The 24,097-nt window shown below is 44.7% G+C and overlaps 1 protein-coding gene across 1 annotated transcript in view; it reads right to left on the bottom strand.

The window, feature by feature from the left end:
- Positions 1-24,097, bottom strand: part of f5 (coagulation factor V) — a 130,503-nt gene that overhangs the window by 72,555 nt on the left and 33,851 nt on the right. Inside the window, exons 10-13 of the mRNA XM_086006708.1 lie at positions 18,945-19,147; positions 15,126-15,273; positions 9,562-9,774; positions 6,209-8,321 (exon numbers count right to left, since the gene is read on the bottom strand). Of these exons, the coding sequence (XP_085862834.1) occupies positions 6,209-8,321; positions 9,562-9,774; positions 15,126-15,273; positions 18,945-19,147 (2,677 nt within the window). The remainder of the gene's footprint in view (positions 1-6,208; positions 8,322-9,561; positions 9,775-15,125; positions 15,274-18,944; positions 19,148-24,097) is intronic.

Here is a 24,097-nt window from a genome sequence, read left to right as displayed (position 1 = left end):
TAGGTACATTCCAACAAGAGGGAAGGGTAAAGGAACCAAAGCAAGGGCTCCTTGGATGAAGAGGGAGATAGAGGAGATGATGAAACAAATAAAGAGGGTGTATGATGCATGTCAGGTGAATTCTTCAAGGGAGAACCAGACGAAATACAATAAGTTGAGAGGGGAAGTGAAGATGAAAATAAATTTGGCAAAGAGAAAATATGAGAGTAGAATGGCGGTTAACATAAAAGAGAACCCAAAAATCTTCTACCGGCATGTAAACAGTAAGCGGGTAGTAAGAGGCGGGGTGGGGCCTATTAGAGACAAAGAAGGTGATATATGCTTAGAGGCGCAGGGCAAGGCTAGAATACTCAATGAGTATTTTGTATTGGTGTTTACTAAGGAGGTGGACGCTGACAAAATATCGGTAGAAATGGAAAAGGTAGAAGCAACAGAAGGGGTGAAAATTGATAGACAGGATGTACTAGAAAGGCTGGGTATGCTTAGAGTGGATAAGTCGCCTGGTCCAGATGGCTTGCATCCCAGGTTGCTAAGGGAACTGGGGGAGGAGATGGCGGAAGGGCTTGCCATAATTTTCCAATCTTCCCTAGATGCAGGGGAGATGCCTGAGGATTGGAAAGTGGCAAATGTGACACCATTGTTAAAGAAAGGGTGTGAGGACAATCCTAGTAACTACAGGCTGGTCAGTTTAACATCAGTGGTGGGTAAAGTTTTAGAAACAATAATCAAAGAAAAAAATTAACGGGCACTTGGAGAGGTTTAAGCTAATTAAGGAGAGCCAACACAAATTTGTAAAAGACAGATCATGTTTGACTAATCTAATTGAATTTTTTGATGAAGTAACAGAGAGGATTGTTGAAGGGAATGCAACGGATGTTGTCTACATGGACTTTTGGAAGCCTTTTGACAAAGTACCACATAGAAGGCTGGTTAACAAAATTGAGGCTCATGGAATAGGTGGGTCAGTGGCAGCTTAGATAAGGAATTGGCTTAAGGGCAGAAAACAGCGAGTTATGGTAAATGGCTGTTTTTCAGACTGGAGGATGGTAGACAGTGGGGTTCCCCGAGGGTAGTACTGGGGCCACTGCTTTTTTGATATATATAAATGACCTGGATATTGCAATACAGAGTAGAATTTCTAAATTTGCCGATGACACCAAACTTGGGGGTGTGGCAAACAGTGAGGATGATACCAATCTACTGCAACAGGGCATAGAAAGGCTAGCAGAATGGGCAGACAAGTGGCTGATGGAATTTAATACAGAGAAGTGTGAGGTGATGCATTTTGGCAGAAGGAACAGGGAGAGGCAATATACACTTAATGGCACAGTTTTAAAGGGTGTTCAGGGACAGAGGGACCTGGGAGTTATTGTGCATAGGTCCCTGAAGGTGGCAGGATATATTGAGAGAGTGGTTAGCAAAGCATATGGGATCTTGGGCTTCATAAATAGACGTATTGAGTAGAGAAGGTATGCTGAACCTTTATAAAGCTGGTTAGGCCACAACTGGAGTATTGCATCCAGTTCTGGTCACCACACTTTAGGAAGGATATGAAGGTCCTTGAGAGGGTGCAGAATAGATTTACCAGAATGGTTCTGGGGATGGCGGATCTTAGCTACAAGGACAGGTTAGAGAAGCTGGATTTATTTTCATTAGAGCAAAGGAGGTTGAGGGGTGATTTGATCGAGGTGTACAAGATTATGACGGGTTTGGATAGGCTAGACGGGGAAAGGCGGTTTCCACAGGTTGATGCTACAAGGACTAGGGGACACAGATTAAAGGTTTTGGGCAAGAGATACAGGGGGAACGTGAGGAAAAACTTTTTTACGCAGCGAGTGGTGATGACCTGGAATTCGCTGCCAACGGAAGTGGTGGAAGCGGAGACACTCAATGTTTTCAAGGGGAGACTGGATAGGCACTTGAGTGAAATAAACTTGCAGGGCTACGGGGATAGAGCGGGGGAATGGGACTGACTGGATTGGTCTACAGAGAGCCGGTACGGACTCGATAGGCCGAATGGCCTCCTTCAGTGCCGTATGACTCTATGACTCCTGTGCAGCGCCTTGGGACATTTTACTACAAGTTGTTGTTGACATCCCGCAGGGTACTTGTGTCTGGAAGGAGTGACCACTGGTTCAGTGGCAAGTCTCTCAGTCAGAAGGGTTAGGTTCAGGCACCACTCCATGCAGCCCTGGTGAGCGAAGACCGGATGCCAGCTTGGACTACTGGATTGATACCTAGTGGGGACACTGGTGTCTGATGGGTGTCGGTGGTTCAGCGCCTTCCCCCCATTGTACGGGTAGGTGGGACTCTTTCGCCTTGGTTGCAGCCCACATAGGAGAAGTCATTCCGAAGATAAAAACCATAAGGAAGGCAGCGGGAAATCACTTCAGCTACTCATCCTTAGTAAGTGGCTCAAAAATCTTATGGGTGAGACATGAGTTAGGACCTGCCATAGGGCAGAAGATGATGGACAGAGACCTTTATATACATATTATCAATTTTTATCTATGCTAGATATTGATATTACTGTAATACATTTTTTGCAATTAGTCTGGTTACATACAGTATATATGTCAAAAAAGATCAATATACTGTCTCTGAAGTGACATAGTCAAAGCCTGTAAACCATATTACTTTAATTTTCTGTATAACATTAAATATGATTTGCTTGTACCCTGTACTATCTATTATGAGACAGTATAAAAATTCAACATCTCCACTAAAAAGGGGGAGAGAAGGTTGGGGCAAATAAATCAGACTATTTTGTTTGCATACTATTAAATAGGGCATATTTTGGCGATAACACTTTTTAAGGGTGACATAAATTTAGCCCACAAAGGATACAAAGATACAATTGTTAACAATTTTGGTACAGTGCTGACAAAACTGAAGAGTAGGCGAGAAATTACTGTCAGTGAAGTTACCGTATAAAATGCTTGGATGAAATTCCTCTCTGCTATTTTAATGGAAGCATTAAAATAACACTTCTATTAAAATAGTGGAGAGGGTAAGTTAAAAAAGAGTCCATTAAGCGTTAATGCAGTAATCGCAAACAATAATTTTCAGATGCATGTAAGAATTGTTTACATTAATGAAGCATGATAATGGCACCTACAGATCTTTCAATGGGCATCCATATTGCGTAATTCTAAGATTCTATTCTGTTGAGCACTTGTTGGGAGTTATATCAAAGCACATTAAACTATTAGTGAGTTATATTAGTGAATTCTCAACACCAACAAACAAATAAACAACACTGACTTAGAAATAGCCAATCTTACTTGCGTGCACATAGAAAAAGTAGTTCTAGTGGGCAGTGTCTGTGACACCAGTCGGTATGTATTTGAAGTACCTTCGGTGAAGCAAATTAGGAAAGTAGCTTCAAGCTACCTTTTATTTTCATCTTTCAGTTTAAAAGCCTTGGGCCTAGAAATTTCTGGCTCTGGGAGTGGTTGATTTCTGCCTCGGAGGATGGGGGGGAGGGGGAAAGGGGTCAAGTATTGGGGGCGGAACCCGGTTACACTGGAATTCCACACCATTTGCAGAGGCCCTGTAAATTCCGGGTGGGGGGGCGTTATTGATGGATTTACTGCCCACCCGTTAAGGAAGCATGTCTAAGGGCTATCCCAGAATTCTGCCCTTTTCATCCTTAAAAGGCCTTAGTGGCATGAGTCCTACTAAAGCCCTAACGAGACTATTGCACCTCCCATTAGCTCCCGGGCGCGGTGCCGTTAACGCCTCCCGCGAAATTCAGTGGGAGGTTAGTGGCGGCGGTAGCCGGTAGCGTCCCACAGCGGTGTGCCTCTGGCGATGACGTCATCGCCATACGCACCGCCCCGCTCGCGCTCCTGCCGCAAACTTGGCTCATGCCCCCTGACCTACCGCCGGGCGCTATGTCCGACAGGGTCAGGGGAGCGTTATTGCGGCCGGGGCGGCGTAAATTAAAGGGCAGGTGCCGGGCGGCCTATTTTTTGGGCCGCCTGCCAGGACCTGCCCCCTCTCGCCTCCTCTTGCGGGGTGCTGGCTGTGATCGGGCAGCCCGGCACTCCTCGAGTGCCGGGCTCTTTTGTCGGCACCCCGCTCCCTGGTGGTCCAGCAGGGCCCCTCCCCTTTAATCAGGGGAGGGGCTTGCAGTACCACGGCGCTACATGCCAACTTGCATGGCGCTGCTGCACATAGTGCCACAATATTGAATGCGAGCGCCCCAGGAGGGAGTGGGAGCGCTTCCAGTAGTGCCTCACCTTCTGCTTGGGGCACTACCATTCAATTTTGGGCACGGGGGCGCTAACATTTTTGGGGTGCTAAAAGTAGCGCCCCAGTGAAATTATCACCCCAAAGGGGGCGCGACCCAATTTTTGCCCCTATAAACCTTTACTATGGAAAAGATAATCAATCCCAGAAGGGATCAATGCTTGCTGCATTGTGGCCAGAAGAGGATACTTTTTTTTGGCAGCCCTCTCATCCATTGGAGCAGCATGGTGTTCATCCAACATTTTGTCTGGTAGTTTGGGGTGACTGAAGCACCTTTGCAGGCACAATGTGCCAGCCCCAGCCAGGGCAGTGACCACACTTCAAAAGTACTGCATTGGCTGTAAAGTGCTTTGGGACGTCCGGAGGTTGTGAAAAGTGCTATATAAATGCAAGTCTTTCTTTTCTTTATGTAAACAATCCTGCGATTTAAGATGGGGTTTTTCTGCTTTTTCATGGATGGATGAGGGTTCCATTGCAATGCATTTCAGTGGACAGCTCGGACTCCTAGGAATTTCAGGGGCTTCAGTGTTCAATGGAGAACAAACTGCACTAGACTGTAATACACTGTGTCCCACCAAAGATAATGAGAAGAGAATTTGCAAATACATTGATATACAATCTATAAACAGCATCTCAATTCACCTCACTAACATTTTGGTCTTTTCTGTATACAAGGCATGTGTAAGTTGCACCATACACAGTTTGACTGCTACTTTTCATAGCAGGGAGAGGCACAGTTCCTCGTTCTTGTGTTTAACAGGCTGAAAACAAAGGGGGAGAAATTGGGTAAGTAGCGCCACTCGTTAGCGCCTAAAGAGGCAGGCAGTGGCTGTAGCGCCACTGGCTGCGCCTCCCGCGATATTGAGTTGGGGCGATAATGGTGGCGTTAGTCTTTTGCGCTGCGCCGCCACCGATGACGTCATCGGTGTGCGCAGTGCCCCATTCGCGCCCTGTTCGCGATATTTGGTAGCGAACGCCGCACTTGCGCCGTTCGCTACCCGCGCCCGGTTCACGGGGCCTTACTGTGCCGGCAGCGGCGCAAGTTAAGGTGGAGGTGCGGGGCGGCCGCCTTTTACGGCGGCCGCCTGCCAGCACCTCCGTCCCCGGCCTCCTAACCCCCCCCCCCCCCCACGGCATTGCCGGCTGTTTCCCGAGAGCCCGGCACTTCTCCTTGGTGCCGGGCTCGTTTGCCGGCACTCGCGATCGTGGTTCGCGCTGTTGCAGGCACCTCCCCCTTAACAGTGGGAGGAAGGCCTGCAGTACCGAAACGTGCCGTGCCGCAGCGTGTGGCGCTGCGGCATTCAGTTTCAGTGCCCTAAGAGGGCCGCGGAGCGCCTCGAGCCTCGCCCCGTTTCCCTCGAGGGGCAATGAAACTGAATATCGGACGATCGCTGAAGCCGCGAACGCTGCGCTAAATCCTGCGCTCAGGCGACTTTTGCGCCACTTTGGCGCCCCAACCCAATTTCTAGGCCAAAGCCTTGTATAAGACTATGGACCAGACTATAAAATTGTGCATTTATAAAATGTTTAGTTTTGAAATGATAGTACTACCTTTTTTATTTAGGGCAATTGCTTGGCCGACTACAACACTACTGTTAATTCTGACAAACAAAGGCAACACAAAAATAGAACAGAGAACAACAAAATGACTGCAGACTACTGAATCCCCAATGTCAGCCATGACAGTGAGATGCCAACCATTAGATCAAGTGATTCCAACAACAACAACAACTTGCATTTACATAGCACCTTTAACATAGTAAAAGGAAGAGAGTGGAAATAAAAGGAAGATAAATCCAGGTCACTCTGGCATACGTCAGAGGAGGCCTGGGAGGAGGATGTCCACTTGCCCTCTTAGCCACAGATAATGCACAACACATGGGAAGGAAAAAAGACAAAAGGGAAGAAAATACCTTTAAAGAAAATCAGAAATGGTGGAAAATTCTATACTTACATTGTGTTTCTGGAATAATCCCAAAAAACTTCTTCTGCAGCAATAAAGTAACGTCTCACATGCCCACTGTGGCTGCGTAAGTAATGCTCGATGATCATTTCTGGATCCCGGGCCATGTCTGAATGGGTTCGGCTGTCGTGGCTATAAGGGCTTACAGAATCGAAATCTGTCTTCTCTTCATCCTGATTTCTAGCAGATCCAAGAGGGTTTACCTCCAGATTTGCAATATATTCATCATAATCAAGAGTGACTCCATTGTTACGTTTTGGAATTCCTAATATAATACAGTTTGAGGTGTCATCTTGATAAATTACAGAATGTTTAGGCTTAGGGTTAAATCCTCTTGGTGACATATATTTTTTACCTAAAGGAATATGTGCTCTTCGTTTAAAACCAGGCTTGAACCCTCTAGGTGATATTTGTTTCTTCAATATTTTTCTGTGCTTTAGCATCATTTCAGCTGCAGCTTGCCTTCTGGCATTTTCTACAGTTTTGATTTGTTTTGTATAATTGTTTTGTGTTGTGACCTTTATGTACCTTCTCAAATTTTTTAGCTTTGAAACTCTAACGCCTTTTTCCTCCACTTGGTATGTCAAATGACGTCCTTCAGGGTTTAAAGGTGCTCCCTGAAAACGAACCCTGTGGCTACCTGTTACATACTCCTTTAGATAAATAAATACCTTTTCAGGATCTTCGCTGCTCTCCATACTTGGTTCTTCTGTGGTATTTGTGAAATGTTCCACAGTCTCATCAGACACTTGATTCAATGAATTACTCTTCTCATTATCAGCTGTCACTTTACTTGTGCTGTTATTATTTGTATTGGAGTTAGTTTGATTTTCTTCATAATCGACATTAATTGCTTGTGAAGAAGTTGCTGCACTCTGCCTTGATGAAGTAGCTGGGTGTTTTGTTTTTGTGCCCGTCTCATTTGATACTGTAATTGTTTCATTAAAAATATTGGCACTTGTCATCTCACGTAGGGCACAGTCTTCACCCACACAATGTTGGATGATATTTGCCTGTTGAGTGAATTTAGAGCTGTGTTCAGGCTCAATTGTCTGATTCTGTGCAAGTAACAGTGATTCATCAATCAAACCTAACTCCACACCTATTTCTCTTTTGACTGCATTCCCTTTTTCTTTGTTGGTTTCCTGTCTGTCACCCATTTCACTACCAGTATATAGTTCTACAACTTCTTCACCTTCTCGTGTGATGAAATCTTCAGCTTTGTCAACTTGACTAATTATTTCTGCGCTATTTTCTTGTGGGACTAAATCAGAATCCTCTTCTCTTTCGCCATCAGTAATGTTGACATAACTGATGTTCTCTGCAGTTATTTGAGAATTCTCACTTTGCTTTAACGCTGATATAGGAATCTCTGCTAAACTCCTCTTGTTTTTCACAGTGAGATTAACCAGAATATCCGCATCATTCACATTAAATAGGAAATTGGTATTTTTCTCCAAGTTAATAGCTTCCATTATATCTGGCGTATTGGGTTTTAAATCAGCATTTGTGAATTTGAAATTCAGCACGTGTGAATCGGATAATGATGATTCAGCTATTTCTGCCATCTCATCGAGTGCTTCTTCTTTTGATGGCTCTTCAGATGTACTTTCACTTAATTTCTCAGGCTGTTCAAGTTCGTCTTCAGACATATCATACTCTAAGACATCTGTTATACTTTCCCTCAGTAAACTAATCAGTTTGCTTGCATCGATGGATGTTTTATTTTGAGTTCCAGTTACATTTGAATGCAATTGGCTGCCAGTTAATGGACCATGCTCCTTGGATATATTAGTGTTAAGCTCTCCTGAATCATCAGATTCACCTACAACAAATTGGAGAATATCATCTTCTTCTTCCATTTCTTGTGGTTCTTTGAATGATCGGAATCCAAGTTCTTTTAGAATTTCAAGTGTTTCTTCATCGACTTCTTCATTACTGGCTTCCTCACTTACCTCCACCAACACTTTGTCTGTATTATAGTCAATCTTATAGAAAACTAATGGGTATGTAACTATTTCATCCTCACACTGATAAACTTTAATTCTTAATCTCATACCATAGGTCTCCTGCTGTGAACTTAAAGTTCCGAGAAGCCATTCACCTACAAAACAAAACACCGTATCACAGGAGCAGCAGCAAACCAAAGTACCTTATCACAGTAACAGCAATAAAATGATGGCAGTAAAACAATGTACAGTATCACAATAACAGCAAAAAAAAAACAAATACGGTGGACAGGAACAGAGGACAGGCTGTGTGTTCAAACTACCTGATTTGAATCGCATCAAAGTTTGGAAAGGGGCAATCATTAGAGCAGCACTAAACATGGATGAATAGTCCATCAGTGCTTTCTACTGGTATTATACCACTTTTTATTCACCATATCAAACATATGGTCCAAAGTAACTGACTCCTAATGTGTCCCCTGTAGGTACCAGGAAGGGTGGCATTAAAACTGAGGGCAGCAGTGATGGATGGCAGACCCTGTAAGGTCTTTTCTTACTACAGTCACCACCACTTATAGTGGGCGTGTTAATAAAATTGGTGGGGACTGTACTTACTTCTAACTCTGCCCCTACCTCACCCCTATTGATGCTGAAGTGTTTATCCATGCTTTTGTTACCTCTGAACTTGAATTCTTCAAAGTCCTTGCAGACTGCAGCTGGCCATATCCTGTCCTGCACTAAGTTCTGCTTGCCCATCACTTCCATACTTGCTGAGCTACACTGGGCCCATGTCCCCCAAAACTTTAAGTTTAAATCCCTCATCCTCAACTTGAAAACCCTCCATGGCCTTGCACCACTCTACCTTTGCAACCTCCTTCAACCTTACATCTCCTCTTGCATCCTTTGGTCCTCTGATTCTGGCCTTCCTTTCACCCCAACATTGGTGCATAGCTATCTGACTCTATGGAATTTCCTTCCGAAACACCTCTGTCTCTACTTCTTTACCCTCATTTAAAATCCTTCTTAAAACCCACCTTCTTGAGCGTTTGGTCCAATATGGTTTAGTTGCACCCCTGTTCTACATGTTGTAGGGTGAACCATTAAGTTGCAATTTCTTGCATTCATTTAAGACAGGAATGCAGAAGCAACGATTATTTTATTTCTTTTCTGAAGAACTTATGCACATAAACCAAGTCTTTATATATATATATATTTTTTTAAACGTTTTGTTTTCATAACTTCTAAAACAAACAAAAATAGGTAGGTTGAGGAGTGCTGCTGTTTTAATGTTAAACATAATGAATCACTCTGCGGTTTTTCCAATTGTGCAGATTTGTAAATGATCTGGTAAAATAGACAGTCTGTACAGAAAACAGCACCAATGAAGACACTCACCCAAACTGTCCATCTGCATGGCTAGAGTTTCACCAGTTAGAGGGAAGAGGTGTATCACATCCTCATATGTTTTTCTGTGTTTGAAGGAGTGCCCATGGAAGTGAACTGACTGAATGCGATCTTGGGCACCAATACTTGAAACCTGCCAGTATATGACATCTCCTTCACATAATGGTACGACTTCTTTGCTTTCGTACACAAGGCCATTTATTGCTGAAAACATCCAAACAGAATTGTTTAAACATTAATTTGTATATAGTAGAATATAAATGCAAAGGTTAAAATGTGGCTATAATTACTGATTATGAAAGGACGGTTGGTAGTTAGAAACGCAATAGCTTAAAATGCTCAGTCCTTATGGGACTGGGATGGTTCAGTGGGTTGCCACACTGCTTTTTCATCCCTGGGTCTTGGGTTTGAAACCATCCCAGAATGATGGCATGAGAGTCTTATTTCTCTGAATTCGCTTAACAAGCCTCAGGGTTCTAAGGGAAATAAGTTGGTCAGATAGAAGATCAGTGAAGAGGAAAATCTATACCAGCCCATTAAAAGGTGGTCTTCGGAGGTTGGAATCACAGTACATTGATGATGCCTGGATAGAAGTAGCTTTAATCTTCATCTGGCTCATGCTATCTATACTCTTACCTGGGAGTGTTTGATGTTGCTGTGGATACTGGGTGCCAAAACAAAAAAAATTATATATTCTGCCACTGGCATCTGGTCACAAATGTGCCATTGTAATCTCCTGCCATTTTTTAGATAAATACTAAGACCCAAAATAAATGTTTTCTTTGCTTCTCCTTTAAGGGTAGGGAAAGCATAAAAAAAGTGTAGGGAGGAGTGTAGTGTCCGTGTGTAGATAAAGACACTGAAGACAGGAGTTGGTTCATAGGTATTTACTAAGCAAGTCTGGGGGGGGGGTTCTAAAGGATATACACAATACACAGGCTTATATAGCCCAAGTGGCAATTACCGGCATTACACACACCTGGGGCTCTTAAAGGCACATACACCACAATTGCTCTTAAAGGCACATACACCACAATTCCTCCCCTTCTAGCTAACTAGTACATCATATTTTAAGTAATTATTAATTTACATGTTATATGCAAAATAATATATATTGCTGTATTAATTAATTATAAGTTAGTCTCTCAGGAGGCTTCCTGACTCGGTCCGGATAACGCCTCGGGGGTGTAGTAGTTTCTGGTGGTGTAGTAGGTTCTTCTGGCAAGGCTGATTCGGCTTGAAGGCCAGTGTCGGGTTCATCGGGTTCCAGTATCACCGGATCGGAGGTAGATATGGGCATCTCTACTTCATCGTTAGATGTATAGCGTGGTGGTGTAGGTTGTCCCTTTTCGGATGACTTGATGATTTGGTCAGCATGGCGCCTTATTATGCTTTCTCCGATGTCCACGGTATACATCAGTGGTCCTAGTCGTGTGCAGGTAGTTCCAGGCTGCCATTTCTCGGTATGGTAGTCCCGGGCCAAAACCGGTTGGCCTATCTGGAAGGCCCTAGTTGGCCTTTCATTCATGCCCTGAAACTGCCGGTTCTCCACGTCCCTTCGGATGTTGGGCTTGACCAAATCCAGCCGGCATCTTAGGTTTCTATTGTAGAACATCATGGCGGGAGTTTGGTTTGTAACCATATGTGTTGCATTCCTATATGCAAATAAGAAGTTATCCACCTTGTGCTGAAGTTTTATGTCTTCATTACCCATGGCCTTTATGGCCTTCTTAAAGGTCTGGACAAACCTTTCAGCCAATCCATTGGTGGCGGGATGGTATGGGGCGGACGTGTAGTGCTTTACCCCATTGTTCTTTAAGAACTTTCTGAATTCTTCGGACACAAATTGCGGTCCATTATCAGAACATATCTGTTCCGGCAGCCCATTCCTGGCAAATATGGTCCTTAATACTGTGATGGCTTTTTCCGTGGTGGTGGAGGACATCTTTATTACCTCCGGCCACTTGGAGTGTGCATCAACTGCGATTAAGAACATTGAGTCCATAAATGGACCAGCAAAGTCGATGTGCACCCTTTGCCAGGGAGATGAGGGCCACTCCCATGGATGTAGAGGGGCCTGTGGCGGAGCATTTTGGACCTTCTGGCATCCTAGGCAGCTCTTGGTCATGTCTTCGATGTCTCCATCGATACCTGGCCACCATACAAACGCCCTAGCTAGGTTCTTCATTTTCACTCTACCCAGATGCCCCTCGTGAAGCTCCTTTAGCACTTTATCCTGGAGTTTGGGTGGAATCACCACTCTGGATCCACACATCAAGGTTCCTCGGCACACTGACAGCTGTTCTCTTCTTTGCGAGAATGCTGGCAACAGTGGTTCGCCATGTGCTGGCCATCCCTTCATTGTTAAATCGTAGACCCGTGAGAGAGTAGGGTCATTTCTTGTCTCCCTTTCAATGGCAGAATTTGTCACCGGTAGACATTCCACTATGGTAGAGTGGAATATCTCTACTGGGTCTACTGTAGGTGCCTGAATGGAGTGCCAGTCTAAACGTATCTTCCTTATCCATTCACGTCCCAACAACGGTGGACCACCATCTTGTAGAATGTATAAATACAACTTTTGTATTTCTTTGCCGTTGTATACCACAGGCACCTTTATTTTTCCTTTGGGGTATACTTTCTGCCCCGTATATGTTTTTAAGATAATGGATGTGTCTTTTAGAGGTATATGCGAAAATAGCCTCTCGTAATCTCGTCGATTTATTACGGTTAGAGCTGATCCTGTATCTAGCTCCATTTTAACTGGGGACCCTGCTATTACGAGGGTAACCCAAATGGTCTGGTAATCTTCATTGGCCATTACATTATGTAATTTGAGAGAGCTTAGTCTCTTGTTCCCGGAGTCGCTATCGCTCTTCTGGTCTTTGGAGCTACTGCCCGTCATCATTTGTACCTTTCTGTGCTTTTCCTTATTGATTCTTTTCCCGTTAGTGGATTTTTTATTTTCAGATCGGCATACACGTGGAATGTGTCCCATCTTTCCGCATCGCCTGCATGCTTTTTCTTTGAACCAGCAATCCCTCTGGTCATGGTTGGATCTGTCGCAGCGATAACATCTCTTGAAACCCCGTGTCATTTCATGGGTGCCGAAGTCTTGTGGCCTTTGCTGTATCTTTGCCGCTCCTATTGCACTGAAAGCCTTGTCCAGTGTTAAATCTTTTCCAGAAGATACCTTTTTTTGTGTTTTTACACTTAGGGGATCGCAGATGAATTTGTCTTGCAGAAAATCTGCCAGTCCTGCCTCGAATTGGCAGTGTAGGGTATCAACAATCTCCTCAAAATTCTTGTCCATCGGTTCAGCTGGAGTGATTAAGTTGCGTAACAGCTTGTATGTTTCTGCGCCCATTAGATCCAGAAGCACTGCAGCTTTTTTTTCATCTTCTATGCCATTTGCGGTGCAAAACACCTCCACTCTTTCTACATATGTGGTCCAATCCTCTATCTTGTTATCAAAAACATCAATATTGCCAAAGTTAGGCTCTGTTTCGTTATTAAAAGCATCAATATTGCCAGACATAGGCATTTCAAAAAAAAATATGGCGCTTCCCGCGCTTTTTTTTTTCTCTGTAGCAACGATATGGCGCTTCCTGCGCTTTCCCGTCGCTGCTACCGATAACAACGCTGTTTTACTGTGGTTTCCGTTTATTCACTGTTGGAGATTCATTCCCGACGGAGGTCTGAACGCTGACCTGCTTGCCGTGCCGGCCGTCTCCCGAGTGCACCCTCCCAGTCCGTTATTGCTTGCCTCCGATTTCGCTGCCTGTCTCAGCTGTAGAGCCCGCCGCTGGAGCCCCAGCCTGACGCCCAGGAAGGATTAGCGCAGTACCTGCCACCAGCTTGGCCAGCTGGTGAAACCACAGTTTCTATTACTTCCTTGAGTCTTCTGGACGCTGGAGGAATCGATGTCCTTGAGGTGCTGCCGAATTGCAGGTAAGTCCGTTTCCACTTCGTCGCCACTGTAGTGTCCGTGTGTAGATAAAGACACTGAAGACAGGAGTTGGTTCATAGGTATTTACTAAGCAAGTCTGGGGGGGGGTTCTAAAGGATATACACAATACACAGGCTTATATAGCCCAAGTGGCAATTACCGGCATTACGCACACCTGGGGCTCTTAAAGGCACATACACCACAATTGCTCTTAAAGGCACATACACCACAAGGAGGTTGTTCATTATAGAAGATGTTAATGATCATACCAGGAAGTTCTGGGGGTTAAAATTGGGTTGCTTTGCGCCTCCCGTTAGCACCTGAGGGGGCACTAACAGGGGACGCAAAGCACCTAATGCCCGGGCGTGGGGCTGCTAACGTCTCCCGCAAAATTCAGTGGGAGGTTAGCGGCGGCGGAAGCTGGTAGCGCCCTGTGGCGCTGCGCCTCCGACGATGACGCCATCGCTGTGCGCAGCATCCCGCTCACGCCCCCTGACCTACTGCCGGAAGTTATGTCCAACAGGGTCAGGGTGCCGGGTGGACATTTTTTTTGGGCCGCCTGCCAGTATCTGCCCCCTTTCGCTTCCTCCTGCGGGGTGCCGGTCGCGATCGGTCACTCAAGAGGAGTGCTGGGCTCTTTTGCCGGCACCCTGCTCCCCGGTGGTCCAGCAGGACCCCGGTGCACACTGCGCTAGGCCCCTCCCCTTTAATCAGGGGAGGGAGGCCTGTAATACCGCGGCGCTACATGGCACTGCTGCACGTAGTGTCATGATATTGAATGGTAGCGCCCCAAGAGGGGGAGCGTTTCCAGTAGCGCCCCACCTCCTGCTTGGGACGCTACCATTCAATTTCCGTCGCGGGGGCGCTAACTTTTTGGGGTGCTAAAAGTAGCACCCCAGCAAAGTTATCGCCCCAAAGGGGGCGCGACCCAACTTTTCCCCCCTGATGTTTTAATAAACTCCAATTGCATCAATTACATTGACTGAGCACCCCAGAGTAGTTTGGTTTTAAACAGCAGGGAGCGTGATTTCAATTACCCTGAGGATGCCCTGGAATTGCACAAGCCCAAGAAACCATGGCACGGAAATTCAATGAGACCAGTTGTCCCAATAATGTATTGTAAGGATGGGTCTTCCACAATGTTCCCTCTAATATTTTTTGGGGCTGCGCGGCCCATTCAAAATTTCGCGCATGAGCAGTTTTTCCCCTTTAAAAGCCGGTGAACCAGCCGTGAAGGACATCCAGAGCGCAGCAAAGGAAACATTGGTCTTCCACCTACCAATCCACTCCAGCAACCACAGAGTCAGCACAATTGCATGGCCACTGAAGTTGGCTGAATGCAACTCCCTTGCACTGGGGCAAAGGGCATTGAAAACTTTAGGTATCACCTTTAAATAGCTAAGAGTGGCTGTTTTGGCTATATAGTTCAACATTCTATTGACCTTGTTGATAATTGCTCTGCATTGGTTGGATGTGTTGAGTGTCGAGTCTACTAAGATGTGTAGGACTTTTTGGATCCTGAAACCAGTTACAGATCTAATCACATATGAATTTTAAATAACCTGTTAACCTGAGGAGGAATGATAACAAATGCACCTGTACTCACTGTACATGATGTTTGATTCATAAAATTCAGGGTCTGTGGGGTCAACACTGGAAGGATCCTGACATGACTGAATGTTCTCATCAATATACCAGCTTTGGTTCTCATCAATCGCTGCAAATATGATGTGTTGCTCTTGATCCACTCTTATCTAAATCAGATAGAATGAAATGCCAGAAGATCTTCAGAAAATATGACAATTTTGGCTGGATTTTCCTCTGGGGCAGGTTCAATGCTGGAGGAGGGTCAGAGCGAGACTTCTGCCTGTCACACTGACCCCCACCGTGACAATGACTAATTTTCCTAGGTGAAGGCTCATTTTACATCGGCAAGGTGGGCTCCCCACCACCAAGAAGGAGCCCACTGCTGCAAGTAAGGAAAAAGACGCCAGTGCGACATCCACTGCAGTAAGAGGAGGAGGAGGAGGCACCCTTACAAAGCAGAGTTTTATTTTTAAGGAACTTTGACAAAACTCTCCATGAGTCGAGTGACATATAGAAAAAGGGGCATTAAAAGAGGGAATGGAGTCCACTACGAGGCTCTCTCCCTCCAACGTTCTACTGAGTGGGGTTGGTGTCACTGCCTCAAAGTGTACTGCCACCCTTCTCCTGGTGGTGGCAGTGGTAGTAGGGAGGAAATCTGGGTGGAAACCTGTGTCCCCGCCTCCCAGCCATCATATTTTTTTTGCAGTGGTGAGGTCTGGGCTCATATAATCTACTTCCCTGTGGTGTGGGAAGAAGGAAAGGCCAGGTCGGCAGTGGTAAGGACAGAGATGTGGCGGTAGCCATCCCTGCCCACATTTCCTTTATTTTCTAAAACTGGATGGTATAGCAGAGGAAAATCCAACATTTTATCACTTAAACAGCAGCATTTTTACAACAGTTAAAAACATAAGGAGGCTAAAAATCTGTGGCACTTCTGGTGCATCCTCTCCAAAAGCACGGCAGGAATACCATGGAATAACTGTGAATTAGGCCGGAGCACAGATATAGCCGGATCCCGCTTTTCCTTGGCCGATTCCACGAGGCCTTGTTTGGCGCAGTGCCTCTGCCCACCCTAAACAAGAACACTGGCATAAGACGGGGTGTTACAGGGGAACTAGACTCCCAGACCAGTTAACTCATTCCCAGCCTGGTGGCACACTGGTGGGTAATACGTCGATTGAAAGGCGGCATGCTGTCTCCCAAATAGCGAATGTGGGGCCCACTCAGTGGGAGTCGGCCTGGTGCTTGTCCCGGATCGTTGAAAATTTTTGAAGATTTTTCAATCCCCTTATAAAGGGGGCCGAAGATACATCCCTATTGATGTGGGCACTCACCGTTCAAGGGGGGTGATCTCACTCTGACCCTGTACACTTTGGAAGTGTCACCACCAAAGGTCACATAGGTGGGTGCATCCTGGTGCTTATGTCAGGATTTTGGGCCTGTGGTATTTTTAGGCCCATGTGGGGTTTTTTATTTCTTCAAGAATGCCTTAAATCAAAAAGGTTTCTTTTGTTTTGGACATTATAATACTCATTATTAAATAGCACAAAAAATAGGAAAAGACATCCAATTTTCAAAATAACAACAGAAAATGCTGGAAAAACTCAGCAGGCCAGGCAACATCCGTGGAGAGAAATTAGAGTCGATGTTTCTGGTGAACCCTTATTCAAAACTGGAAAGGAAATGAAATAGATCGAAGGCAGGGCTGCGATAGAACAAAAGAAGTAAAGAGACATTAAGAGGTATTCAAAACCAGACGAGATGGTAATAGGACAGTGGAGACAAAAGACGGCTCAGATTAGGTGTGAAGTGTACTGGCAGGATGAGAGACAGCTGCCATGTGGGAGAGAGAAAAAAAAGGAAAGGTGAGGGGAAAGGGAAAACCCAAAACAAAGGGGTGGAAAAAAAAATTATAAGTAAAAATGTAATAGGGGCCGAGGTTATGATCTGAAATTGTTGAACTCGATATTGAGTCCGGAAGGCTGCAAAGTGCCTAATCGGAAGATGAGGTGCTGTTCCTCGAGTTTACGTTGAGCTTCCGTGGAACAATGCAAGAGGCCAAGGATGGTGAGGTCCGAGTGGGAGTGGAGTGGTGAATTAAAATGACAGGCGACCAGAAGCTCGGGGTCACCCTTACAGACTGAACGGAGGTGTTCCGCTATTTCAAAGCTATGGCAATTTTCAAAGCTATCTAATAGGTTTCTCTAATGACTCAGAGGATAAATAAAGTATCTGGTGTGATACTGAGCCATACAGACCAGGAAGCTATCAGTTCAATGCTGGGAAGTGTGCGAGCGCATGCACACACACAGACAGGCACACACACACAAGCCGAGGACAGGATCAGGTTGGCTGTGGCAGTATCAGGCTCGGCTGTGCTATCTCTCACAGTCGTATAGCCCATGGACCTTGTTATGGTTCATACATTGGCTAGAAGGAAGTAATGTAGGGCTGCTAGCACACACAGAACTGTTCCCCAGCTTCAATACTGCCGTCTGGAGAGAAAATCAGCAGATGTAATTAAAAATAAGTTATTTTAGTACTCAAAGGGTGGAAGTATAAAACTTAACGTAGGTTATTTTTAGGCAATATTTATGACATACTCATTATTCTTTAAATGAAGATATTATTCAGTCACCAATACACTCTACAAGAATCATAAGGTGGCTCTCATTAATGACGCCTTCACTTATATCCCATGCACAATAACTAATTGCATGTGTCCAATATTCTTAGAAAAACAGTTTCTTTGCCATTTTCCTAATCTTTATTTGGACACACATGAAGAGTAATGCTTTGATCCTTGATGACATGAACGTACACTTTTCCTAAACAATACCTTACAGTTCTAGTTGAGGCAAACTTTATTAGCCGTACCAGTGTTTGAGCAACTGTTTTACTCCAGTGCTTCCCTTTTGTGACAGTGTACAGTGTGTGTCATCTGCTTCGTAACTGTGTGCTTCTCAGTGTTTCCCCAATGGGAAGAGGAAGTGAGATGGATGGTTGCTGTGTATCAGTATGAACCTTTAATGATGGGAGTGCTCCAGCACCTCCTTTCCCGAGTCTGTAGATGGCCCTGCATTTACATACACCATGGGTATTGATGCAGCAGCTGCCTGGACCTGTGTGCTACTAAACAAGCTGTAGCCATTTGAGATGGGTGGCTGGATAATACAGATGTGGCATTATCCCAAGAGACCTCTCCATCATCCGTGCCAGCTCCTGACGCTCCCTGCTGTCAAGCAGTCCCTCAGCATAGGCAGAGATTAGTGTGGGAACAGATGACCTTGATTATAATTAGGACAAACTTGCCTCAGTTGAGTAAGTGCCTGCGTCAGATTCAGAGGTGAATATTTCTGGTTATTGTTGGGGGATTTGAATCTGGGCCACAATGAGGTTGTTGAAACCCAACAATATAGTTTTCTCAAACTGCCAAGGCACAGGAACCTGCTGATCCCTGTAATCCCAAAACCCAAGGGCCCCACCCTGAGTGTTGCAAAACTCAGGACCCCCCATTTAAATACGGTCAAACCCCAGGACAACCCTCTCAGTGTTACCGAACCCCAGGACTCCTCCAGCTCTGCTAAACTCCAGGTTCCCCCTCTGCAGTTATGCTATAATTAAAGACTCCAGCCCTATCAAACTCCACATCACCTCCTCACTACTCCCAAATTCCAGGACTGCTACCTACTGTAAATCAGTGGCCCTGATATCGATAGAACACCCCTCTTATTATAAAACAGCAGATACTTACTATGAGCAACCCCACAGCAGATAAGCTGGTATACATAAAATAAAAGATGGTTTTCTAATGGTTAACAGATTAATGCTACTTTACCTGTAAATTCCTGAAATCTAGCGACTGACCCTTGCAGATTAAAAGTGGCCCAAAAAGTCCTGAAGCAATGTCCCGTGTGATATCCACAGCACTATGATATACTCTTGTTAGGCACCTGGTGTCCAAGGATGTTGGTCCAACATCTTCAGAAATAGTCCAAATGTAAATGTAGGTTTGATCAGGTTCAACCTGTTTCTTGGAATCTGCAGGGTTAATGTAAAACATTAATTGGTCACTGAACACTTAAACCAGGGCAGATACAGATAGCAATCCCTCCTCCCTACAACACAGAATCCACGGTGTCCCATGGACGATTTGATCATTTCATCTATATACTTAACTCTATAATCATTCAGAAATGTTTTCAGTCCCTTTTATGTCCCTTTTCTGGGAGACCATTCCACCCATCCAGCCTTGCCTTCCCCCTCCCTCCAGGTGAGCTGATCTTGTAGAACTGATGCTATGCCTATTGCAACTCTGGCTGTGCCCTATGTTGGCTTAGAAATGGGGTCTAACCAAAAGTAGACAGTGGTTGCAACTGTCCTCTGCACAGGTCCCCACTCAAAAAGACACAAACAGGAGTGCTACTCTGTTTCTATTTTTAGATAATTTGTTTTTGTTTTAGTTTTAGATTATTCTTGGTAGAATCTCAGTATCAATTGCTCTACCGGTTAGAGTACAATTTGATGCACAGTGCTCCTTTAAGGATATTTTCACTGCAGATGCTTACTAACTGCATAGAGAAAATAAAAATATCCACCTGATGTTAGCTAGTTATCTTAACCAAATAAAGAACTGTCTTGTTCTCTAAAGTAGGTTGTGAAAGATTCCACTTGCACTGGGATTGTTTGGTGCAGTAGGTAGCATATCTTCTTTCAGCCTCTGGGACCTGAGTTTGATTCTGGCCCAGACTGACAGGATGAAAGTTTCCTCATTTTGCTGGCTGTAAGAATCCTATGTAAAACAAACTTAGGAAGTCTCAGCCCAGTTCTTAGTGGTCATTGTCCAGGGCACACATCTGCCCTTGGCAATCTTAATGAGAAGGGCCACAAGGATAGCTGATGTTGGAAATAGAAAATTGTCACACTAGCGCAGTGGAGGCATTCTTCTGTAGCTATAGTTACGTTGTTGAGGAGCAGCAGAGTTTTACTTTGCAGCTGTCTATGTTGTACCTAACCTGGGAGCACTTGTGGCTGTCACTGGATGTCTGAAATGGGAAAGTGTTCCATGCTCGGCACTAACATCCCTTACAAAGGTCATCGCTGTTTTATGTATTCTTTTCAACCTTTCTATTTCCCTTTAACAAATCTCCCTCTGTTTCTTAAAACAATAAATCATGAGCTGGTACACAGTACTGGTATCATACTGTCATGTTGGATGTCACCCAAAGAGCCAACCCCTCAAAAAAAATTCATGATCCTCGTATGAGATAAGAAGCAATATTACAAAGCTCCTATCCACCAAAATTCACCTTCACGGCACCTGATATCCACAAATACAATTTTTCCCATTCCTTCTTATATTGAACAGTGTATTCCTATCTGCTGTTGCTTCAGCACTGAAACTTTCTCTTCTGACTTTAGTCCTGACTCTATTCTGATCTTAAATTTTCTCCCAGTATTTATCCTGTTGGGTTGTCTCTGATTTGGGTTGTCTATAATTAAGGATAGGGTGACTGAACACCTTGAAAATTTTCAGCTGATCAGAGAGAGCCAGCATGGATTTATAAAAGGTAGGTTTCAAGGGCACCGATGCTGATGGAATAAATGGCAGGTGAGGTTGAGATGACAGAAGCAATCTGTCAATGGTGAGAGAAGTTGTTCCAATGAGGTGACACTGGATACAGAGTTTGCTCCAAACACTTGCAACCTGCATAAAGCTCAATCTGTCTTCCAAATGCAGTAAGCAACAGCTTCTAACCTTGGAAAGTGAACAGCTATGAAATGGGAGCTTTTATAAAACATTTGCAGCTGTCAAGTTAAGAAATCATCCCATGCTGACACAACTCCTGACCTGCTTACTTGATGTGATCCCCGAGCAGCGGGGAAGCCGTGGGTGAACTCTTAAAATCTAAAGCTAAGCTTAAAATAGTTTTTAAGTGCCTGTTAACAAGCTCTTAATCATCTAAATTGCCTCCCCCGCCGCTTGGTGTCAGATCTGTTCAGCGATGACAGACCCGACATCTGGGAAAATAGCGTGGCGGCGGGTTGACAGCGGGCTCCCTACCCGCTGTCAAATTAAAAAAATTTCCCACCCGACCCGCCACCAAACATGCCCGTTGACCCCCCGAAAAATTCCCGACCAAGGTTTAAATTACGAAGAGAGATTACACAAATTAGGGTTGTATTCCTTAGAATTTAGAAGGGTGATGTGATCAAAGTTTTCAAGATATTAAGGGGAACAGATAGGGTAGATAGAGAGAAACTATTTCCGCTGGTTGGGGATTCTAGGACTAGGGGGCATAGTCTAAAAACTAGAGCCAGACCTTTCAGGGAACACTTCTACACACAAAGGGTGGTAAAAGTTTGGAACTCTCTTCCGCAAATGGCAACTGATGCTAGATCAATTGTTAATTTTAAATCTGAGATTGATAGATTTCTGTTAACCAAAGGTATTAAGGAATATGGGGCAAAGGCGGGTACATGGAGTTAGTTTGCAGATCAGCCATGATCTCATTGAACGGTGGAACAAGCTCGAGGAGCTCAATGGCCTACTCCGGTTCCTATGTTCCTATTTCAAATCAGCAGCAGGAGCCTGGGCTGAAGTCAAAAGTTAAATTCAATCACTGCCATTTAACTATCACAGTGCTGGAGGTGTGGGGCAGAGAAACAGTGGATTGCTGATTGGGGTGCAAAGGTATGATGCTGCTACTATTTTCACATTACAGAAATTACTCCACTAGAAGCTAAACCAGCCAAGAAGTGAGCCTTACCTTAAGGATGACATGGCTCACCTAAAAGACAACCTAACCCTACGTTTAACTCCAAACAGGGTTTTCATAAATTTCTGAACTTCTTCTGGAAAGCGGGGAGGGAGTGAATTGGTAAAAAAAAAAAATTCCTCCTGGATTTGAAGGAAAAACATTTCCCATTGTTTTCTTACCTAAAATCAGGTCTGGAGATGCATGCAAATTGGATCGGTGACATCAGCACACAGGTTACGTGATGTATGTACCATGCTGAGGTCACTGATGTGATACAACTGTATCTGTAGACCTGCTTTTCGGCACAAACAGAAATGGAGGCTGTGCAACTTGGATTTGTTTAAAATAACAACAGAAAATGCTGGAAAAACTCAGCAGGCCAGGCAACATCCGTGGAGAGAAATTACAGTCAACGTTTCAGGTCAAAACCCTTTGTCAAGACTAAAGAGGCACAGGGAATGAAATAGATTAAGAGGCCAGGCTGGGAGAGAACAAAAGAGAAGAGACATTAAGAGGGGGGCGGGGGGGAAGCCAAAACAAAGGTGTGGATAAAAAATAGAAGTAAAAATGTAATAGGGGCCGAGGTTATGATCTGAAATTGTTGAACTCGATATTGAGTCCGGAAGGCTGTAAAGTGCCTAATCGGAAGATGAGGTGCTGTTCCTCGAGTTTACGTTGAGCTTCCGTGGAACAATGCAAGAGGCCGAGGATGGTGAGGTCCGAGTGGGAATGGGGCGGTGAATTAAAATGACAGGCAACCGGAAGCTCGGGGGTCACCCTTACGGACTGAACGGAGGTGTTCCGCAAAGCGGTCACCCAATCTGCGTTTGGTCTCCCCAATGTAGAGGAGACCGCATCGTGAGCAGCGAATACAGTATACTAGATTGCAAGAAGTACAAGTAAATTGCTGTTTCGCCTGGAAGGGGTGTTTGGGGTCCTGGACAGTGGGAAGGGGGGAGGTATAAGGGCAGGTGTTACATCTCCTGCGCTTGCACGGGAAGGTGCCAGGCGAAGGGGAAGGGGTGCTGGGGGTGATAGAGGAGTGGATAGGGTGTCTCGGAGGGAGCGGTCCCTACGGAATGCTGAAAGGGGAGGGGAGGGGAAGATGCGTTTGGTGGTGGGATCACTTTGGAGGTGGCAGAAATGGCGGAGGATGATCTGTTGAATGTGGAGGCTGGTGGGGTGAAAGGTGAGGACAAGGGGAACCCTATCGTGGTTCTGGGAGGGAGGGGCAGGGATGAGGGCAGAAGTGCGGGAGATAGAACGGACACGGTTGAGGGCCGTGTCAACCACAGTAGAGGGGAATCCTCGGTTGAGGAAAAAGGAAGACATGTCGGAAGCACTGGTGTGGAAGGTGGCAACTATTTAAAATATCCCACTATCGTAGTGGCAGCTAAGTGCCTGGAGTCATACACTAAACATAAAGAAAGAAGACACCTTTCGTGACTTGGGATGTTTCGATACACTTCACAACAAAAGAAGTACTTTTGGAGTGAATTCACTGTTGTAATGCGGGAACTGTGGCAAGCAATTTGCAATATCTCACAAACAGCAGTGAGACAATGACCAGATAATCTGTTTTGGTGATGTTGTTTGAGGGATAAATGTTGGCCTGCTCTTCGAACAATGTTATATATCCACCCGAGAGGGCAGACAGGGTTTTATAGCCACGTCCTTCAGTATTACACTGGAATGTCAGCCTAGATTATGTGGTCAAGTCTCTGGAGTGAGACTTCAACCAATGACTTAGAGGCAAGGGTGTTACTCCTGAGTCAAGCCCAACACCAAACATAGTCCTTTAATTTTATTTTTTTTAAAACTAACTAGGGTTTAGTTGAGAATCTGACAATGAACCTTATAAAAATGGTGTCTGTGAAATGTGAAAATAATTGTGGGTTGTTATTTAGCTTGACTGTACATGTTTTAAAGTCCCTTGTTTGTTTTCTTGAGTTTTAGCAATGTTCAAAGTAAAAGTTTTTTTTTAAACTGTATTTTTCTGAATTTACCTGGCTTCTTTAGGGTCCATTTCCCCCTCGCTGATTTGCTCCATATTTTAGACTAAAAATAAAACTTGGAAAAAAAATTGGAAAAAAATGTTTTTTTAAATTGGCCATAAAATTAATTTGAAGGACTTTCAGCATTGACTGTAGTTGACAGGCCAAACAACACTGTTCCCAGAATGTGGCTGTAGCACAATACACTGCAGTGTAACAATATATATCAACTTAAA

This window comes from Somniosus microcephalus, chromosome 14 (assembly GCF_052327205.1).
Source record: "Somniosus microcephalus isolate GS21.2 chromosome 14, FLI_Smic_1.0, whole genome shotgun sequence".
In the NCBI taxonomy this organism is placed as follows: Eukaryota; Metazoa; Chordata; class Chondrichthyes; order Squaliformes; family Somniosidae; genus Somniosus; species Somniosus microcephalus.
Note: the sequence above shows the minus strand (reverse complement) of the source record. Positions and strands in the feature narration are given on the sequence as shown.